Source organism: Pituophis catenifer, unplaced genomic scaffold (genome assembly GCF_029215685.1).
Source record: "Pituophis catenifer annectens isolate HBS135680 unplaced genomic scaffold, rPitCat1.0.hap2 SCAF_1, whole genome shotgun sequence".
NCBI classification, from domain to species: domain Eukaryota; kingdom Metazoa; phylum Chordata; class Lepidosauria; order Squamata; family Colubridae; genus Pituophis; species Pituophis catenifer.
The window spans coordinates 177,566,252-177,588,902 of NW_027256881.1; the positions used below are offsets into that span (position 1 = coordinate 177,566,252).

General features: G+C 41.6%; 1 protein-coding gene across 2 annotated transcripts in view; it reads left to right on the plus strand.

Moving 5' to 3' along the window:
• The window catches only part of NDUFS1 (NADH:ubiquinone oxidoreductase core subunit S1), a 46,034-nt gene that overhangs the window by 4,844 nt on the left and 18,539 nt on the right, over positions 1–22,651 (plus strand). The window contains exons 2-7 of one of the 2 annotated variants that reach the window (XM_070933218.1): positions 5,940–6,032; positions 14,124–14,215; positions 19,548–19,655; positions 20,661–20,737; positions 21,014–21,095; positions 21,187–21,317. In XM_070933218.1, coding sequence (XP_070789319.1) covers positions 5,969–6,032; positions 14,124–14,215; positions 19,548–19,655; positions 20,661–20,737; positions 21,014–21,095; positions 21,187–21,317 — 554 coding nt within the window. In that variant the 5' untranslated portion in view covers positions 5,940–5,968. The remainder of the gene's footprint in view (positions 1–5,939; positions 6,033–14,123; positions 14,216–19,547; positions 19,656–20,660; positions 20,738–21,013; positions 21,096–21,186; positions 21,318–22,651) is intronic. The other variant, XM_070933217.1, reaches the window with a different exon arrangement.

The following is a 22,651-nucleotide window of genomic DNA, read 5'->3' on the forward strand; positions in this document are numbered from 1 at the left end:
AACTATTAAGAAACAGATTAAGTAATTTAGGCTCAAAGATTAAAAACATCCAAATTTATCTAAAGAGGTTTAAAACCCAATTTAAAAGCCAGTTTAAAAGCCAATTAAAAAGAGAGAGTTAGGCCAGACCAGCTTGTTGGAATAGAAATGTTTTCAGGGCACGGCGGAATATGCGTAAGTCTTGGATGTTTCGTAACTCCGGGGGAAGCCCGTTCCAGATGGTAGGTGCCCCCACAGAAAAGGCTCTCCCCCTGGGGGCCGTCAGTCGACATTGTTTGGCCGACGGCACCCTGAGGAGTCCCTCTCTATGGGAGCGAACTGGTCGGTGAGAGGCTATTGGTGGCAGGAGGCGGTCTCGTAAGTACCCTGGTCCTGAGCCATGGAGCGCTCTAAAGATAGTAACCAAAACCTTGAAGCGCACCCGGAAGACCACTGGGAGCCAGTGCAGCTCGCACAGGAGGGGGGTTACATGAGAGCGCCACATTGCTCCCATTACCACCCGCGCGGCCGCATTCTGGACCAGTTGGAGCCTTCAGGTGCTTCTCAAGGGGAGCCCCATGTAGAGAGCATTACAATAATCCAGGCATGAGGTGACAAGGGCGTGAGTGACCGTGCGTAACGAGTCCCGATCCAGAAAGGGATGCAACTGGCGAATCAGGCGAACCTGATAAAAAGTCCTCCTGGCTACGGCCGTCATATGCTCTTCAAAAGACAGCCGTGAGTCCAGGAGGGTGCCCAAGTTGCGAACCCCATCTGTGGGGGCCAACGACTCGCCCCCAATAGTCAGAGATGGCGCCAACTGACTATATCGGGACGACGGAAACCACAGCCACTCGGTCTTGGATGGGTTGAGTCTGAGTTTGTTCCTCCCCATCCAGATCCGTACGGCCTCCAGGCACCGGGACATCACCTCGAGGGCATCATTGACCCATATGCATTCTAGGAAGTTTTTGTCTTTGGTTTTGTCCATTTCTGTAGCAATATAGTGGTCCTTTACATACAGTGCAACTCCATCTCTTCTTTATGGGGTCTGGATTTTTTGAAGTTTATATCTTTCTATCAGTATGTTCCAGTCATGGGTTTCATCCCACCAAGTTTCTTTTGTTCCAACTATTATCATATCTACCTTCATGTATTAATAGTTCAAGTTCACCCTGTTTGTTTCCCAGACTTCGTGCATTTGTATATAGGCACTTGAGATCTTTATGTCTGACTCTGGGTATGCTTCCTATGTCTCCTATTTGAGGTTTGAGTTTGTTTTCCTTCCCATCCCTACTTACTTCATTATTTGAGTTGCTTTCTAGGGGTTGTTGCTTGGAATTAGGTCCTGGAGAATCTAAAGATTGGTCACCCTCCCCCCTCAATTTTAGTTTAAAGCCCTCCTGATAAATCGAGCCAGTCATTTTCCGAAAACATTTTTCCCAGTCTTTGTGAGGTGCAACCCATCCCTTGCCAGAAGTGGATGCTATAAGCTGTATAATAGTCCCGCCTGGACTATTGTAATGCTCTCTACATGGTGCTCCCCCTGAAGAGCACCCAGAGGCTCCAACTGGTGCAGAATGCGGCCGCGCGAGTGGTTATGGGAGTGTCATGGCGCTCCCATGTAACACCTCTCCTGCGCGAGCTGCACTGGCTTCCAGTGGTCCTTCGGGTGCGATTCAAGGTATTGGTTACCACCTTTAGAGCGCTCCATGGCTTAGGACCTGGGTATTTACAAGACCGCCTGCTGCTACCAATAGCCTCCCACCGGCCAACTCGCTCCCACAGAGAGGGACTCCTCCGGGTACCGTCGACCAAGCAATGTCAGCTGGTGACCCCCAGGGGGAGAGCCTTCTCTGTGGGGGCTCCTGCCCTCTGGAACGAATTGCCCCCCGAGATGTGGAGGATTCCCAACTTGCGCACCTTCCGCCGGGCCCTCAAGACGCTTTTATTTCAACAAGCCGGGCTGGCCTAATTTTTAAAATTTTATTCTTTTTTAAATTATTTAAATTGGGTTGTTTATTTTAATTATGGGCCAAACTATTTAATATTTTTAAACTGTTTTTTAAATTTTATATTTGTGGGTTTTATACTGGCTGTACACCGCCCTGAGTCCCTTTGGGAGAAGGGCGGTATATAAATTAAATAAATAAATAAATAAATAAATAAATAAATAAATAAATAAATAAATAAATAAATAATAAAAAAGATTACAGCTAACATTATATACAACATTATTTGTATATTGTATTCTCTCAGCCTGGACTGTTGTATTCATCCAGATTTCTTCACATGATTGGAAAGGGATATTTTATTTTAAAATATGTTTATCAAAGAGATAGCTTTGTTTTTGAATACCATAGTAGTGAACAGGCACTAAGGCAGCAGCAACCACTGCCAAGAAAGCAACACAGATATGTGCATCAGGAGTTCAGTCTGACTTGGGAGCTTTTCATTTTTATCTGCTTATTAATATGGAACTGAAAAAAATTGACAATTGTTTTCTCTAAAAGTGCAGAAGGGAAGTCAATTCTGTGATATATCTAAGCAAGGAGAAAGAACCTGGATGTATGTGTAAAGAATCCATTTTTGCTTCTTAGATTGATTAAAGTATGACCTTAAGAGATTGAATAATATGCTTTTGTAGTGTATGTTCTGATATCATTTAAGATAGGCAAGAATGTAAAATCAAATATTGCAGCAAAAAACATAAAATTTGCTGTGAAATTATCTTAATCTTGAAAATGTAGTGTGGGTTGGAGGGTATACAGGGGTGCATAAGATGCACCATGTAAGTCAAGGGGAGCATGAGGGGTGCCATGAGGGGTTGGAGAGGAAATGAGGTGGGGTGTGCAAGAAGGAATTGGTTGGGAAGGATGTGCAAGAGGCTACTAGGTGGGTCAGGGAGGTCATGAGGTGTTATGTGAGAAGCACCATGCAGGTTAGGAGGTGTGGCATGTATGGCATGAGCATAGAGGGGCTGGAGGAGAGAGAGTGTGTGTGTGTGTGTGTGTGACTGATTTACCTCAGTGACTTCACTTTCTGAAGAAGCCAGCATGGATGTTTTGCAAATGGTAATTGTGTTGCACTTGGTAACTGATCGTGTGAACCATTGTCAAAATCATGTGGCAGCAGGGAGCTAGGGTGTCTGGAATTCTGAGGACTGATCATAACCTCCATTCAGTGCTTGTTGTAACTTCAAACACACTGAATGAATGGTCATAAGTCTAGGAATTGTCGTAATTTGTATCCTTTCCCCTAGCCCAGAGGTCTTCAAACTTGGCAGCTTTAAGACTTGTGGACTTCAACTCCCAGAATTCTAGCTGGCTGGAGAATTCTAGGAGTTGAAGTACACAAGTCTTAAAGCTGCCAAGTTTGAAGACCTCTGCTCTAGACATACGTTATACAGCATTCTTTGCTAATGGTAAGAACACAATGCCATTAGATTGGTATTGTGTCCTTACCATTCATTTTGGCCTATTTGCCATAAAACAACCAAAATTCAGTTTTATCCCAACATGCTTACATTAATAATATGCAAGCTAGGATGTCTATTCTAAAGAATATTTTGCAAGCCAGTGTACTGTTGCCCATGTCCCACTAACTATGAGGTTTATGTAGGAATGCTCAGGACTGAGTTTGTATGTGTTTGTATATACATGCATATATGGAGAACCAGTTGAGTACTGGTTAAGGCACTATGTTAGGAACCAGCAGACTGGGAATTCTACTCCTACTTCAGGCACAAAGCTAGATGGGTGCCTTTGGCCAGTGTTTTTTTCTCAGTGTTAGAAGGCAATGACAAACCAGTTCCCAAAAATCTTAAAACTTGCAGGGACCTTAGGCTGACGTTCCGGGAAAGACAGAAAGTTCTGTTGGAAGATAATAAAAAGATTCTCAAAGAAAGAGTGAGATATGAAATATATATATTTGTTATACATATAACACAAGACAGGCTATGAAATGGGATATGGGCAGTTATATTGGCAATGTTACAAAAGTAGTTTGCTTGGATTTTTTTTAAATTCCTAATTTAGTCATACATAAATTGTAAGAAGGTCAGTATAGTAGATTGAAGTTGGCCATTGTGAAAAATAAACTCCTGGACTAAGATTGGCCTCAGCTTGAGGTAGCAGGGATATTCTTAAGATTTTATGTTGTAAAAATGAAATCTACACTATTTTCATATTTTATTTCTTAATTCTAAAGAAACTTCAAATTGTATCAAATAACTAAAACAGTGATTATAGAATTCTTGATAAGTAAATACATTGTGATTTAAATAAATGAACTTTCCTGGCTAGTGAAGATTATATTTAAATTGATTTGATTTACATTTATATTTAGTTTTTTGCATTCTTCCTCTTCTGCATTCTGTTTAACCATTTTTATTCTCTATATTGGTGTAATTGAAGACCTCAACTTTCATTTTAGGTCAAAGTCAATACCCAATGTGAAGTGGGAAAAATGCAAAAATATTGGGGTTAATTTAAATATGACCTGGGAGAGTTTCAGATTTTCATGGTAATTTTTTTTTTGAAACTCTCATCTATAATGATTTTCATTGTAAATATAATGACTGGCAAAATTGAAGAATAGGTGATGCTTACAGCTTAATTCATTAGACGACTATCAGGTTGCTGAAAAGCTTTTATTATTAGATTTTTATTTGTAAACTGGATTGGAAATGGATAAGCGGACATCCCAATCTATATAGGCTAATAAAGGCTAATAAGTAGATTTATTGATTAGTGAAGTCACTATGAAAGGCTTCCTGTGATAATGATTTCTTTCTTTCTTTCTTTCTTTCTTTCTTTCTTTCTTTCTTTCTTTCTTTCTTTCTTTCTTTCTTTCTTTCTTTTTCTTTCTTTCTCTCTCTCTCTCTCTCTCTCTCTCTCTCTCTCTCTCTCTCTCTCTCTCTCCTCTCTTCCTCCTTCCCTCCCTTCCTTCCTCCCCTCTCTCCACACATACATACATACATATATACATACATGCTTTATTTATAGTGAAATCAAAGGGCAAATTTGTGCACCCCTCCCCATCCTCTACATAAGGCTTGAAGTAATTTTTGGGTAAGAGACGGTTTTTATTTTCTCATGTTTTCAAAAAAGACTGATCTTTTTTCTACTAATTTAAGAACTGGGGCCTGTACTCAGTTCTGTTAAGGAGTTTGAATTATTGCATTGTTCGTTGGCTCAAAAATTGCAGCGTACTTAAAGCAGGTTAAGAAACCTTTGTATACATGCACCCTTTTGAGAACTTTGCATTTTATTCTTCTTTAGAGTAAACAGAATAAGCAGTGGTAAAGACAGCTTCTTTATTCCTCCCTTTAATGATTTGTCTCAAATATTACTCTGCTGTTGCACCAGATTCTCTCCATTGAATGATTTGTTTATAGGTAATAGTCCAGGGAGTTTCTGGGTTGTAAGAGCTATGACAATAAATTATGGTATGGTCTTTCTCTCCATTATTGGATTGTCTTGGTGAGCATCCCCATGGGATTCAGAGAGAAGACTGTATAAACTTGTGGCAAGTGTCAGAAATGACACACCATGTCCTATGAACTCCAGATGACTGTTTTTCACACTTATGACTGTGGTGGCATAAGTGGCAGCTGATTCAAAATTCAAACACTTCGCACTGACTCCTATTTATGATAGTTGCAGTGTTCCAGGATCATGTGATCACCTTTTTCAACCTTCTGACAAGCAAAGTCAATGGGGAAGCCAGATTCACTTAACAAGCGTGTTACTAACTTATCAACTGCAGTGATTTATTTAACAAGTGTGCCAAGAAAGATCGTAAACTGAGTACTACCTGTACCTCATATATGTACATGTACCTCAGATATATCCTCATATCTGTTTCATGGTATTCAAATTGCCATTATAAAGTCTGAATTAATCTTAGGTTCTCACAATTTTAAATTATAAAGCTATTGCTTGAACTTCCTCTTATAGGGCTTTTCCTAAAATTTATTTTCAGCACTATGCTGCGACTCCCTGCTATCCACAAGACTCTTGTTGGTGTTACCCGGACTACTACAGGATGCGGTAAGTTGACTTTCTATTCAGATCCTCTATATGATGATTCTCCATGTTAATTTTCATTATTGAGCTTGCTAATGTCATATTTTTTCATGGGTTCTGTTATTGATAGAATCACTGATTCCAAAAAGTAATTGTCACTTCCTTTCTTGGATTTGGCAACCCTCAGCCCACCGCAGCACCTATCTAGTGTTAGGATTCAATTACAAAATGTTGCTCCTTGAAATAACTGATGATGTGCATTCTCAAAGCCTGGCTTAGTGTATACTAGTTTGTAGACATACATTCAGTTTCTCAATTTGAACATACTACTTGATTCATTCTTGGTCTGGACACTCGTGCTTATTTATTTGTTCAAGATGTTAGATCCAGTCCTTTGTTGCATGAAAATTTGGACTACTACGAGCTTATACCTATTTTTGAAACATTAAGAATATTGAAACCAGTTCCAGAGAGCTGAAATTGTTGCAATGGTTTCCAAGCTACTATTTATCATAATTAAGGGTAGTGATATTTTCCTCTTTCATTTTGTATAACTTTTATACAATAGGTTGATGAGAGGTCTGACTTGGCATGTATTAACAGAGAGTTTGAGAATGCAGAGGGAGGAGTCTCTTGGAAACATGCATATTTGGATTTTGAGTGCAGCATCAGCCAAGATCCCAGGGCAAGTGTGATGGAGTAGCTATGGTTATCCAGGATACTTGTTGGTGTTGGTCCCATGTAGACCAGACACAGAAATCATTTCCATAACAAGATTAAAACTATTTTTATTAAGATTGACAGAATCTTGCAAATCTATCTATGCTGTACCTACTCTCCTTTCTTACAATCCCGTGAATTAGGTGTCTGTCTGAGTAGCTTACAAATGCTATCTGTCTGTTGTGGCCTTCAGAATTTTTTCCCCGTTGTCACTTTGAGCTCACAAATCATCATGAAGGTTGTCTGCCTTACTCTCTACAGATGGCTTTCAGGGGCATTGCTCAGAGGTAACCAGATGTGATAATGATAATACCCAGCTATACATCTCTGCCCTGGGTCAACCAAGTGATAATGCTGGAGTGTATGGAAATTATAGGACCTCAATTTCTCAAAGCTATAAAGCCAGGATGCAGAGGAACACGTTTTAATTCAACCCTAGAAAGTCTGAGTAGCTCTAGGTTTTAGGCTCTCCTGGATCCAGTGATTTTTCAGCTTTAATTTTGGAACAGTGGTATGTCCAGGAATTTTCCAGAGCGCTGCGTCTCCACTCCATAGCTGGGTAAGATCCTCTTCTCTGACAGCAACTGAGAGAACTTTTTAAAAATTCATTACTCCTGCTCTGTGCCCTAGCCACGCCTCCCTTTACCCATACAACCCCAGTATTTCTCCAGTATTATTGCTGACAGACTGAGGTGTTTTTTTGCGCTCTGTGCCTGGGATAGTTATTGCGAGTAGGCTCTTTATTTATTCTTTTTCGTGAGTGGAGAGCTGAAGTGGAGAATTTCTGCCCACGAGTCAGCTGCATAGCCGGTTGCGTGCCTGGGAATCCCAGGCCCCTCAGTGCTCAGCGTGTGGGGCGATTGCCGCCGGTGGAGCGGGCGCTGGGCGGTTCGCCGTCGCATCCCCTCCACCGTTGCATCCCCTCCACCAGTAAGTTATTTCTAGCCGGCTCTCTGTGATTAGAAGCGGCAGCGTGGGCGCCCGACTGATTCAGGCTGAAGATTATTGTGAAGCACCGCCAGTCCCGTTAGGTCTCTGCGGGCGGCGTCACCCTTTACAGCTCATTTGTGAGTCGAGGCTGCGAGTGGGGGTGTGCTGGAGAGTCTGCGCGGCCGTCGCTGGGCCGCTGGCCTCCTCATTTTCCCCTGGGTGGCTGGAGGTAATTGCTGGGCGTTTGGTGCAAACTGAGCTCCATGCCTACGCCGCCATTTTGGGGCTGCTGGTGGTGCGCCCGCCAATTTGGAGCTTTGGGGAGGGCGGCCGCCATCTTGGAGCCCTTCTCGGTGATTCCACCTGCCATTTTGGATTGTACATAGGGCGGAGCGCAATGGCAGCCTCTGGCCTCCCCTGTTGCAAAAAAAAAAAGGGGGCAGCTGTAGGTAATCCCAAACAGGCCAAAGGGTAACCGGACCTATAGGGACCTGCTAGCCTCGCTGGGCTACAGTCCTGGTTATTGGCCTCATCAAGTTTGTTTGGCCCCTTTCCTGTTCTTCCAGGACTTACTGGGAGGCAGTTTGGACAGATCTAGTCATCAGTACTTATTGTAAATAGTTCCAGTTGGTGTATATATTGTTTTAAAAAAAAAAAAGTAAATTACTTAATTAATTTACTATATTTTTTTTGCATTTGCATATGCACCCGTGTACAACGTACCAAAAAAAATAATAATAATAATTCTGAGTCGGGTACCTGTTGGAAACAGTGATGGCTGACTCCTCACTGTCATCTGACATGGATCAGGAGACCAGCCCTCCTAGGTCCTCCAGATCCCACAAGTCCAAGGGTGGCAAGCGGTCTGCTTCCGCCAGCCACTCGTCCCACCGATTTAAGTCGTCTGCTGCGGCTGACAAGGACACCCTCAGACGCCATAAGGCCTTTGAGCATCAGTACGAGAAGGCAAGGAGAGCTGCGGACTCTTCGCTGGCCCGCACTGTCCCGGAACCACATACGAGAGCATCCTCTCCTGTCCCTCTGGCTTTGTCAAGGAGGGTATCGCAATCATTGCCTGATGTGTCGGCCGTGAGCTCGGCCTCTGCTCCGCCGCCTCGAAGACAAGCTCCTTCTGCAACCTTTACGCCCACGGCAGCAGGGCTCCGGCCGCTGGACCAGCCTGTTCCTGGCGCCCACATGGACTTTCAAGCCATGTTCTCCACGGCGTTGGCTTCGATCATGGCTGCTGGTGCGCAGCAGATGGCTCAAAGGGCTCCTTCTCCGCCTGCTCACGCCTCAGCTTCAACTTCTTCTGGGCGCCGGGCCCATTCCCTTCCCCAGCGGGACTCAGATTCCTCTGATGTCTCAGGCCAGGAAGAAGACTGTCCTGAAGATCTCGAATTTTCGGAGAACGAGGGGTTATTGCCAGATTCCCCGGCCTTTACGGGACTTTTTAGGTCTGCGCTATTCAAGTCTCTACTTCACAAGGCGCGCTTGACAACGAATTTAGATTCAGTGGGTGCTCAGACCTCGACTTCCGTTTCCGAGGCTGGACCCCATGATGCCTTGTTTAAGCAAACTAAACAGGAGAAGGACTTTATTCCCTGTCCCCAACTTTTCTTGGATGTCCTTCAGGCGCCTTGGGGTCAACCAGGGTCTTCCACTACACCCAACAACCAGGACAAGAAACTTTACTGTCCTGCTCCTGAGTTGGAAGCGCTTTTGGACTTACCATCAGTGGATGGCCCTGTGGCGGGTCTCACTTCCCAGTCGGTGATGTCCTCGGACTCCCTGGAAGATCTGAAAGTGGAAGATAGGCGCACGGAACTCGGCCTTCGAAAAGCACACCAAGCAATTTCTTGGGCCATCAGAACCGCGACGGCCATGTCTTTCTTCAATCGCGCCTCACTGATTTGGCTGCGCCAGCTGCAGGAACGCCTTCCTCCTGAGGAAATGCGTCTGCACCAGGACATTAACAAAATTATTGCAGCCACGGAATACTCGGCTGACGCATCTCTTAACTCAGTTAAGTTCGCCTCGCGGGCCTTGGCTTCTTCCATCACAGCTCGGTGACTTTTGGCTGCGTCCTTGGAAAGTGGATGTAAAGACGAAATGGAAACTTGCTGCAGCGCCATACAAGTCACCCAACCTCTTCGGTGCTGCCTTGGACCCTATTCTGGTTGAAGACAAAGATAAGCGAAAGGTTCTTCCTTCGGCCTTTCGTAGGCAGGAGAGACACTATGCCCCTTATTCTCAACGACAGCCCTTTCGGCCTTATTCGGGGGCCGGCGGGTCCTCTTCCTATTGTCAACCGTTTCACGTTTCCGATCATCCCTCGGACAGACAAAGGTTCAGAGATCGTGGCAGACAGCAATCCTCTTCGAAGCATCCCTTTCGTGGCTCGGGCGCCAAGCCCTATCGCCGAGGCAAATGACTCACCGCCGCCCGGTCCCATTGGCGGTCGTCTGCAGGCTTTTCATCATCAATGGGCAGCGTCAACATCGGACGCGTGGGTGCAACGCACAGTGTCCGAAGGACTTTTGATCGAATTTGTAGATCTTCCCCCAAGTCGTTTCGTCAGGTGTCCCGTACCGCACTTGGTTGAACTTCGTTCCCTCATGACGGCGGAGATAAGTCATTTGTTGGATATCAGGGCGATTGAGTCAGTTCCTGTGGACCGGTTGCGGATGGGGTTTTACTCGATTCTGTTCCTGGTCCCCAAAAGTTCAGGGGGCGTCTGCTACCGCCAGTTCAAAATGCACTCGCTTCGTTCAATTCTCTCCTCCATTCGGCAAGGGGACCTCATGCAGTCAGTGGATTTGCGGGAGGCTTACCTTCATGTGCCGGTTCATCCCTCCCATCGCAGATTTCTACGGTTTGAGTATGCGGGCAAGCATTATCAATACTGTGCCATGCCATTTGGACTCTCCTCAGCGCCCAGAACTTTCACCAAGCTGGTAGCTGCGGTGGCCGTTACCCTCAGGCCGATCCCGGTGAGACTCTTATGCTACTTGGATGATATCCTGGTTCTCTCGCCGTCCCGGGAGCAGGCAGCACGTGACATGGAACTCGTACTATCAGCCTTCCGGGCACACGGGTTCACCATAAATCTGGACAAGAGTTGGTTTGTTCCGGACACTTCCATTCTACATCTGGGGTCTGTGATAGACTCGGCCAAGGGACAAGTCTTTCTGTCTCCCGAGAGGGTGCGGAACATCAGAAGTTTGCTCGACCAGGTTCTGGCCCAGAGGTCGGTTCCGCTAAGGACGCTTTCTTAGCTGCTGGGGAAGCTGGTCTCCTGTTTCCACATTATTCCTTGGGCGCGGAGACACTCTCGCCCGCTTCAATAGTTTCTTCTGCCTTTCCAGGGCGGGGGGGACTCCAGTTCGGCCAGGCTGGTGTTCGTTCCTCCCCAGGTGAGGCTGTCCCTTCGTTGGTGGAAGTCGCCAGCACTCAAGAAAGGCTGTCACTTTCTGGATCAGGACAGGATCGTGTTGTCTACCGACGCCAGCCTTCATGGTTGGGGGGCCCATCTGGGCGACCAGGTTGCTCAAGGGAGGTGGTCACAGTTGGAGAGACTACACAGCATCAATATCCTCAAACTGTGGGCGATTCGCCTGGCCCTTCTTCATTTCTCGGCGACAGTTCACGGGCGGCATCTCCTGGTCCTCACGGACAACACATCCGCCAAGGCGCACGTAAATCGAGAAGGGGGCACGAAGTCTCGCACTCTGATGCTCGAGTTGGAGAAACTATTCCGCTGGGCGGAACGCCACCTGTTATTGGTGAGGGCGGATCACATATCCGGCTCGGAAAATGTTCGGGCGGACTGGCTGAGCAGGGAGCGAATAGACCCGGCAGAATGGCAGCTGCACCCACGGCTATTTCGGGAATTGTCGCTCCAGTTCGGGGATCCGGTGATCGATCTGTTCGCCAGCCCCGCCAACCTCAACTTCCTCGGTTTATGTCCAGGTACCCGACGCCACAAGCGGAGGACACAGACGCCCTACGGTGTTGGTGGCCGACAGGACTGTTGTATGCCTTTCCCCCAGTCAGTTTGATCCCTCGACTTATCCGGAAGATGGTGGCGGAAGGGGCAGAACTTTTGTTGGTGGCCCCCAACTGGCCTCGCAGACCCTGGTTCGCCGATCTGGTGGGGTTCTCAGTGAGCAGTCCTTGGCTGATTCCACCTCACCGGATTTCCCTCTGTCAAGGGGCCATCATCCATCCAGAGCCTCAATGGCCCCAGTTGGCCGTGTGGCATTTGAAAGGGTCATCCTAAGGAAAGGAAGACTGTTGGATGACGTGATCAGGACCATTCAGGCAGCTCAGCGGCCATCCACGACTCGGATCTATGAGGCGTCTTGGAAGGCGTTCTGCAGATGGTGTTCGGGGCGTCATGTGGACCCGACTTCGGCAGCGGTCCAGGACGTCCTTGATTTTCTCCAGTTGGGGTTGGACAGAGGTTTGGCTCTGGCTACATTGAAGAGGCAGGTCGCTGCGCTCTCCACGGTTCTATCTTGTCCCCCCTACCAGTCGCTGTCTCACCATCCTTGGGTGTGGGGGTTTCTCCATGGTGCTACGAATTTGAGGCCGCCTGTAGTGCATCGGTACCCTTCCTGGGACCTGCCTCTTGTTTTGCAGGCCCTCACGGTTTCCCCGTTTGAACCCATTGGCTCCATCTCATTAAAGTTTCTTTCCTTTAAGGTTGCCTTTCTTCTGGCTATCACTTCGGCCAGGAAGATTTCGGAGTTGGCGGCTCTTTCCGTCAGGAAGGACCTGTGTATCTTCCATCCTAACACTGTTGTGCTTAGACTGGATCCGGCCTTCACGCCGAAAGTGAACTGCTGGTTTCATCGGTCGCAGGAGATTGTTTTGCCTGATTTCTGCCCATCGCCTAGACATCACCGGGAAGTCCTCTGGCACACCCTGGACGTGCGCAGGGCTCTGCGACGTTATATCCGGCGGATGGCGTCTTTTCGTAAGACGGAAGCTCTTTTGGTTTCCTTTCATCCGGCGTCCATGGGTCAGAAGGTGTCATCGACTACGGTGGGTCGCTGGAACAAGGCCTGCATTTCGACTGCATATGAATGTCAAGCACGCCCGCCTCCGGCGCTAATTCTTCCTCACTCCACAAGGAGTGCAGCTACGTCTGCGGCATGGGCGACTCAAGCCACTGTTTTGGACATATGTCGAGCGGCTTCTTGGACTTCCTTGTCACCATTTATTAGACATTACAAAATTGACGCTTACGCCTCGGCTGAGGCGTCTTTTGGCAGACGAGTGTTACAGAGTGTGGTGTCTGAGCCTTCTGGATGCAGGCAGCCCCCCCGCCCTGGGGGTTTAGGCTTGGGTATGTCCCAGCTATGGAGTGGAGACGCAGCGCTCTGGAAAATGGACGTTGTCTTACCTGAACGTCCATTTTCGGAGCGCTGCAGATATACTCCATTCCCTCCCATTGTTGGGCTTCCTGCTGGGTTGCTTGGTTGCTTGTGGTTGGTGTTGTTGTTTAATAAAGTTGTGTTGACCAGTTACCTGTGCTGCTCCTTTGTTCAAGACTGGGGTTGTATGGGTAAAGGGAGGTGTGGCTAGGGCACAGAGCAGGAGTAATGGATTTAAAAAAAGTTCTCTCAGTTGCTGTCAGAGAAGAGGATCTTACCCAGCTATGGAGTGTAACTGCAGCGCTCCGAAAATGGACGTTCAGGTAAGACAACATCCGTTTTTGTAGTTACAAGTTGTATGCCTATTTTTCCTAAATCAGGAGGCAGTGCTCACAATCACTTATAACTTGGTAGCCTACTGAGAGGATTACTTAACACTACACAGGAATGATTTTGAAAATCATCTGGAAACTTCAATTGGTCTAGAATGTGGCAGTACAGGCAATTATCTCATTATGTCCATGTCACATCTTTGTGAACTGCACTGGGTCTCAATTTGATTCTGGGTGCAATTAAGAGTACTGATTTTTATCTATAAAGCCCAGGTAGGTTGGGATGAGATATCTGAGATATCTTACAACCATCATCTCTACTCATCCCATTAAATCAGGTAGGAGGGGCATACTCTGAGTTCCATCGATCAGAGACTGTTGTCTAGAGAAGCTCTTAACGTAGGCTTCTTCTATTACAGTAGCTGTCCTCTGGTACACCATTCCCCTCACACTAAGATGTAGCTGGCACTAACTGTGCTAGTAGTTCAGAGTTTTAAAGTCTTAAAAACATGGCTGTTGTCTCAGATATGAAACTCAGGAGGTTGGAATGGGTGACAATTAGATGGCTGCTATGGTTATGGTTTTTATTGTGACTTTAAAATGGTTAGTCACTTAGAATTGCTGCTTTTGAAATGGATGGCCATACAAATGTATTGAAATAAAATAAATGATACATAATAATGCATACTTAAAAGATGTAATTGATTATTAATTATTGCATTAAATAATTATCTAATTCTGTTTTATTCAAGTACGCACCACTTCTACAGCAGCTAGCAACCTGATAGAAGTTTTTGTTGATGGCCATTCTGTTTTGGTGCCTCCAGGAACCACAGTACTTCAGGTAGAATGAATTTATGCTTTGCATAACCCCATGTAAATATTTGTATTGTTTTATTTTCCATTCTTTTAAATGTTGCACACACACACACACACACACACACACACACACACACACAACCCTTATCAAGATTTATGATACCACGCTTTGGTGTATTACAGTTCACCTCTCCGGATTGATGAAATAAATACTTGTTTTTTGGTTTTTTTTAAATTTTGATTTATATGCCGCCCTTCTCCGGAGACTCAGGGCGGCTTACAATGTGCTCAGAATAGCCTTCATCCTTTTGTATATTTATACAAAGTCAGTTTATTGCCCCCACAACTGGGTCCTCAATTTACCTACCTTAGAAAGGATGGAAGGCTGAGTCAACCTTGAGCCTTGGCGAGATTCGAACCTGCAGTAATTGCAGGCAGCTGGTCTTAATAACCAGCTTAATAACAGGGTGCCTTAGACCACTGTACTACCAAGGCTCTTGGGTTGTTCTTGGGTTTTTTTTTTTTTTTTTTTTTTGCGTTTGATATACATAGCTAGGGAAGTATACAATCAGGGTAGATAAAAATCAATATTTTTTTTAAAAAAAAAAGGAAAGGATTTTTAAAATTTAAATCGGATTTTTAAAATTTAAATCAGATTTTTTTTATTTTTATCAGATTTATTTTAATAAAATGCTTTTGGAGTAAAAATCTATCTAAAAATCTATTTTTTATCACCATAGTGGGCAAACTAGCTTTGCATCAGCTGGCTAGCAGCGATGAAATATTATCCCCGATTATAGGGTTGGATGGCAAACATACCAATACTCCACCCTCCTCCTTTTTTCCCCATAAACACTCCCTGAGATGAATTGGACTGAAAGAGAGTAATTAGTTCAAAGTCACCCACCAGTTTTCTTGTCTCAGGTGGAACTAGAACTCCGTCTCCTGGTTTGTAGGCCAATACCTTAAACCCTACACCAAACTGGCTCTCAGTCTTATAATTGGGTGAGAAGGAAGAGTGAGGAGAGAAGATAGTAAAAAGTGAGAGAGAAAATTAAATAAATTAAAGTTAAGGAGATAATTACTTACAGATTGTTCTGTTTTACAACAGTTGAGCATAATAAAGACTTTTGAATTACTCAATTGATTTAACACATGTAACATGATAAGAACCTTTTGTCTCTATGAAATAGATATATAATAGAATATAGAAATAGAATATAATTTTTAATTACAATTATTTATATTACAATATTATTTATTACAAATATATATTTTTAGGATAACAGTCCTTCCAAAACAGTTTACAAGCAATTGAAACAATTTAAAAGAAGTGCAATATATATTTTTTAAAAAACAAATTTACAGGAACTTTCCCAAGGGAGAATTAATGAAAAATGGCCTGGTGAGAAGTGGGCAAAGGGAAGAGACTGAGTGACCAAAGTTCTATAGGGGTCTCGGCCTTTTTCCATTCAGGGATCGATTGACCCACAAGACATTAGTGGTAAAAATATTGTTGAACCTCCAAATAAATTTCAGCTCAGATATTTCATCATTATATCAGAACCTGTTATTTTTTTGCTCAAGGATCACCAGCTTCAGATTGCTGATAAAATGTACTAGAGAAGTGAAAATGTCCCACTATTTCTTTTAAATAGTATCATTTACTTTTGCTCTGTTGAGATCCTGTTTCAGTTTCTGACACACCCAACTAAAATCCTTTGTTATAGAATGTGTTTATTAAAAAAAAAATTTTTTTTTTGCATTTGTGTCGGAGGCACCAAGGCTCTTCCAGGTTGAAAGGATTAGCCTATATGACAAGATTACTTGTAGCAATCAGTTTGTTTCAAGTACAAATTGTGTTTATGTAGTCATTAGTAAGTTATTTTGCATTGTCCATAGAATTGTCTTGTTTCAAGTTAGTGTAAGATGAAAGTTACTGATTCAGTTAAAATTAATATTCTTTTATAGTGGTCCATTTTATTAAAGTAGATTAAAATTAAAACTTCAAGCTGAGCTTGGTTCTTGATGATGTCATGGACATCTTCATTTATTTCATTCTTTTGTTGTTAATAGCACAGTATGGAAATGGTATTTTGCCAACAATACAGAAGAGTTGCCTTTTTGGGGATATTTCCCAACTTTCCAATTAGATATTTTCTGTAGTCCCCATCTAGTTGGTCTGCCCCTGCTTAACTTTCAACATTGACAGTTCTTGCCTTTTGCTCTTAAGTGATCTGCCTGTCAAATATTCCATAACTTTAAAAAGTTTTAGATAAGGTTACTAAGAGAAAACTAAAATTATTTTTAAATGAAAACAGTAAGTAAATGATATCAAGGAATACTTTTTTCTCTTTAAATTGTTCCATTTTCAGGAAATAACTATGCCTAGGCAACTGTGACTCTCACCGTTCATTTTTATTGTAAAGGAGGCAAATGTTAAGTGTTATTTTACTATAATTACCTTGAAAAACTATAGGCTTTTTAAAGAAAGGTGTGGGGCTCCTAACATCCTAACAGATGGTACTATAAATCTGAAATTGGTAGTTTTTATTTACTTATTTCCTCTTAGCATCATTTAGGAGTATCTCTGCATAAGCGATTAATCTGTATTAATCTAGTGGGAAAAATTACTTGATACTGCACAATTATTGTGCTACCCTCTGGTCTTTCAATAAACTTATGTTAATTAGATAGTTAATTTAGTACAAAGTAAATATGCTTGTTTATAATACCTTTAGATCATCAGCCAGTATTTCTAAAGCATATTTCAAACAGGTTTTTATTTATGCCATTTAATTATTCCAAACCAATATGTAGCTTTAATATTAATGAAACATAATATATGGTATAATTATCGGAAGACACATAGGAAAGAATATCTATTGTTTTAAAACTTGGTCCTTGTGATTCAAACAATAGTTTGATGTTGCTGGATTTACACATTGTGCTAACATAAGTGAATTCTTGGTTCTGTTTTACCATGTTGAGTGAATTATAAATTATGATTTAATATGCATGTGAATTGGCACATCATTTTAAACTTTAACTTGTATGAGAGAATAAAATGAATTTTATAGTGAAAAAATGTTTTGTAATTTTTAAATGGATAGGCATATTCTGCAAAAAATGTATTTCTTGATATAGAGAATTATTAGAAGTTAAAAATGTTTGTAAATTAACTTTGACTTCAACATTTTTCATGTATGTATCTATGAAGGGAAGTAGTAACGACTCTTTTCTGCATATATTTTGAGGAGTTTTTGATGTTCAAAAATAAACCTGTTGCATTTAAACATTCAGCAACATTCATGAGCTGAGTTGCTATTTTATTTTTAACATACTAGTTTCTCTTTTTCTTTGTCTCATATTCTTCCTTTAAACTTTTTGCAAATTTTATTTTCAATTATTCTTTATTTGTAGTTTTTATTTTTGTTTTGTCACTTCTACAAATAAGGAGAAAGCACAATTGCTTTAATACAGCAACAGAGATAAAGCAGCTTCATCCATGGCTGATCTGCAGGAGGGGAATATTATACAGTGCCATCTACAATTGCATCTCTTCTCTGAACTTAGGTGAGAATCGAGGGAAGAGAACAACAAAAAATAAACTTCCCTTTCAGTCAAGCCAAGCAATCTGGTGACTTCATCTATTGTTGTGATCTAGGCTTCCTGAATCATTAAAACACACGAGTAGTCCCAAAAACCTCTTTTATTGCAACAGTTGTGAATTACATTCATTCACAGCTGAATCCCAATTAGTTGCAAAAAATCCTTCGGGAGAAATCCTTCGGGATAATCACCCACCTTTATCTCCCTTAACATGCTGCCAAAGACCTACTTGGCAAAGCCAAGAAGTCCAGAATCCAGAATCAGACAGAGATGCCGACTGGGAACAGAATTAACAATGTTGCTTTCCTGCAAAGGGCCCACATGTCTTTGCTCCTCTTTTAAGCCTTATGCTCCTCTTTTAAGCCTTTAAGGCTTATGGGAGGGGCCAGTCATCTCCAGGCCTTACTCCCAAGTCCCTTTAGTTTTAACTGTTCTTGCCTTCTGGTAGCTCTGCGCATGTGCGCACTAGGAACAGGCTCCTCCTGTTCCCCTGCCTCTCTGATGTCCAACTCTGGAGGCTCCAGAGTCCGCGCGTAACTCCCAGATGGCCCTGGCCCCATTTCTGCCTCTGATGCAGAGCCCTCGTCCGAGCCTTCCCCAGACTCCCGGACTGGCCCATGTTCCTCCCCAGCCTCCTCTCTGTCCAACTCCGCTGCCAGCTCCGTAGGCTTCTGGCAGACCACAACATCTATACTGTCATGTAGTTTTCTTGACAATAATGCCAAGCAGCAAATTTCTTTACACACACACACACACACACACACACACAGAGAGAGAGAGAGAGAGAGAGAGAGAGAGAGAGAGAGAGAGAGAGAGAGAGAATGCAGATTTCATATAAATCCTGATTGAACATTTATTTCTATAGTCTGACATTTTGAATGAACCCAGATGTTCATACAATGCTATCATCTTAAACATTTTTGTTTCTGTGTATTGTATAGAACTCTTAGTATTGAAAAAATAATATGACAGTTGACAAAAGGCGATGGAAATTTTGTTAAAGTGCAGATTTTTAAAGTGCTGACCAATATTTTTTGATATGCTACCCAGTATACAGATAACAACTGGGACCATCATGGTCAGTTTTGCTGTAATATTTCAACTTAAATTTTCTGATTTTGATACTTTGTGATCTTCTCCAATTGTTTGATTTTATTCTACTATCTCCTGGTATTGCTACATGAATTATCCACACTTTCTTCTTTTCAACCACAGTGAAAACTGGTGGGATATAAACTGAGACTTTATTAGTTTATATTCAGAAGTCCCTCAGTATTTTAACTTGCTCACTTTCAACTACCTTTCAACTCCCTGTTCCCAATTTTTCGTTATTGGCACATGATAATTTTGACAGATGTTCCAGTGAATCATTTGGCAACTGTATTATTGTTTGTAGTAAGTTTGCGATTTTGCACAAACTAAATATATGATGTACTATTTCTTCTGTCTTTTTGCACAATCTGCCCTTTGAATCATTTGACAATTATTCGATATTAATATCTATTGTGAGGACAGCAGTATAAAAGCCTACTCTGGTCTGGAAGGTACATTCTAAAGTTTAGACTAGTGTCTACTGTAACTTTTTCTGTTATAGTTGTATTTTTGATAGAAGATTGAATTTATGCAAGCCAACTGCAAAAATGAAAGCAAAGAAAAAAAACTACATTTAGGAATGTTCTTTTTTGTAGAAAAACATACAAATACCACTTACATCTTGACATTCTCTCATTTTGTTTCATCTCTAGGCCTGTGAAAAGGTTGGAATGCAAATTCCTCGCTTTTGCTATCATGACAGATTGTCTGTGGCTGGAAATTGCAGGATGTGTCTTGTGGAGATAGAGAAAGCCCCCAAGGTATTTATATTAACATATTTTCTTGAAATTGATGTGTTCAAAAAGTTTGAGGTATAGAATTTTTGATACATCTGTCACTAGCAGTTGCTTTCTGATATGTTAAATGTTGAGTTTTCCTGGAATGTATTCACAAAAATTTAACCATACATGTTTGCTTAAATTACTTCTAAAGTTGTAATGGGTCTTTAATTTATTATTATGATTGAGAAAACCCAGTTCCCATGTAAAGAAAGACTCTCAAGAGAATTATGAGATGTACAGAATACAAAAAAAAATTTGTGTAGTGTATGATTAGAATTAACAGCCAGTAGCAAAGTTCCAAATCCTCTCTTTCCTTACTTGCAAAACATCAGGCTGTTGTAGGTTTCCCTGGCATTGCTTCTTACTGACCAAAATCAGATGATTTTAGAAAGGCCATAAACAAAGCAAAAAAGCCATTGCTATCACTGCTTTTGTTGTTCCCACTTTTCCTGCATTTTGCTTTTTGATGTGACAGTTTTGGTTAATCATTGTATAACCACTGATAGACCTGCTCTCATATATATTTGACTTTAATATCGGATTGTAAAGCCTTTTTTGTCAGCAGACTTTGTTTAATTGTGCATTTTGTTTTTTATTTATAGCTATCCATTACACAGGCAATCTTCAGTTTTAATGTTATGGGAATGAGACTATCCAGTTTCTCGACAATAGTCCTTCCTACTTTATTCTGGTATACTTAGTTCAACTAAAAATCTTTTTGTGCTGCATTTTTTAAAAAAATTTGGTCAGAAAGGAAATATACCAGATTCCTTCAATACTTTATTTTTAAAGCTCTTGAGACTTTACAAAGTTTCTTTGAAGAGCGGATGACCAGAATGTTCAATAATATTCAAATCTAATAGCACAGTGGAGTTATACAGAATATTGGCTGTAAAGCACCAGTATGTTAAATTATTGACATTGTGTAAGCATATACAGTATGTTCACAGATACATTAGTGAAATATCCTTGTAATGGTTGCAGCCGGTTGCTGCTTGTGCCATGCCAGTCATGAAGGGTTGGAACATTCTGACAAATTCTGAGAAGTCCAGGAAAGCAAGGTAAGCTACCTCTTACTGCAAGCAGTTCTCTGCTTGCTTACATGAAAGGGCTGTCCTTGTATATTCTTAATATATTAGAATAATTTCAGAGAATTGGATTTCTCCCATTTTTTCATTCTCCATTAAAAAAAGAAAATTCAGTTTTTAAGAGGAAGGGGGTATACTGTTGTTAGCAATAGTAAATAAATTTATTTGTATTTCATATAATTTTCCAATATTTTAGTATTAACTATCTTATTGAAATCCTTTTTGTTTTTAAACATGGATCTACAACAGGGAAGGTGTAATGGAGTTCTTGTTGGCTAACCATCCATTGGACTGTCCCATTTGTGATCAAGGAGGGGAATGCGACCTTCAGGTATTATTCCCTAGGATATTTTTAAAATACTATTTGAAGAAAACTGTTTCTCAGCCACATGAGTTGGTTTGCTTTTGTTAATTATCTTTAGGATCAGTCAATGATGTTTGGCAGTGATAGGAGCAGATTTCTGGAAAGCAAACGTGCAGTTGAAGACAAGAATATTGGTCCTCTTGTAAAAACTATCATGACCCGGTGTATACAATGTACTCGCTGCATCAGGTAACTGCTGGATACACCAACAGACTATAATATGCTTTGTGATCAGGGAAAACCCATATATCAGTATGTAATAACATTATTAAATTGTTTTACCAGGCATAGACATTCAAATGCATAAGTAGACTTGTTTTCAGGAAAGTCGGATCAGACTAAGAAGATGAAGAAAGAAAGATCATTTGTTCAGATGAATAGTGACGTTTCTGATCCTTTTTTATATTCAGTTATGATTCTTATTAGAACCATTGGCTGACAATGATATAACATTAAGTGCAAGTAGCACTTGCAAAGTTTATTAACTCATATGTCTTTATAACATCATGTTGCATTGCTACCTATTGATTGGATAGCTATTAATCAAATGCCACTTGTAGAGAAGAAAAAAAGAGTTGTATATAGCAGGCCCTGGGCTAGGAACAGCTCTGAAAGTCAAGGGATTTTTTTAAATGTGTGAGTTTAAACTTCCTGACTTAATCCTCCCTTCCTAACCCTTAATTCCTCACCAAATAAGAAAAAAAAAATGCTTCCATGCTTAGGGAATTTGCAGGATTTTAAAGGGATGCTAGGCTTAAAATACACATATTTTTAAAACATGCCAAAATGCAAATAACATTTTTTAAAAGTTTAGCTCTGCTCATTTCCAGGGAAGGCTCTGGTACTAGTAGCTAGTACTAGTAGCTGTGAATGGAATGCTGCAAACTGCTACTATAGCGAAAGACTTTGGAAGCAGTTTTGGAGCGTCTGCAGAGGTTGCTACCCAATGCAGTAATTTTTACCATGGCAGAAGAGAAATAATTAAATACATAAAGTGTTAATCATATTAATGGTATTGGATGAATATACTTCAATTTTTTACACATTTTGCAGCTTGTCTCCTAGCATGCTACTCAAAAATTAGTGGGTTCCTCAGCTAAAAAAAGATATGTGATGATCATCAAATACAGAAGTCCTCATTTAGCAACTGCTTAGATTAGTGATGGTTCGCAGTTACCACAGTGATGAAAAAGTAACTTTGTGACCAATCCCCACATGTATGACCTTCACAGTGAAATGCAGTGTTGAAACCAAACTCTCATCTGGAACTTCCCATCTATACTTCATATAAGTTCCATTTTGATGTTACATGTTTGTCAAAATAAAATTTGAAGAACTTCAAATGTTATAGCCATAGAAAACAATGGGAAGATTGTTTCATTATACAAAAAAGTCTGTTTTCTATTTTACATTTCAGATCCCAAGAACAGATTTATGTTGAATAGTGTGCAGAGAATTTGACAGAAGAGGAAGAATCCCATTATTGAAGTTTTCCTTCATTTTCCTCATAAGCTTTGTTCTTC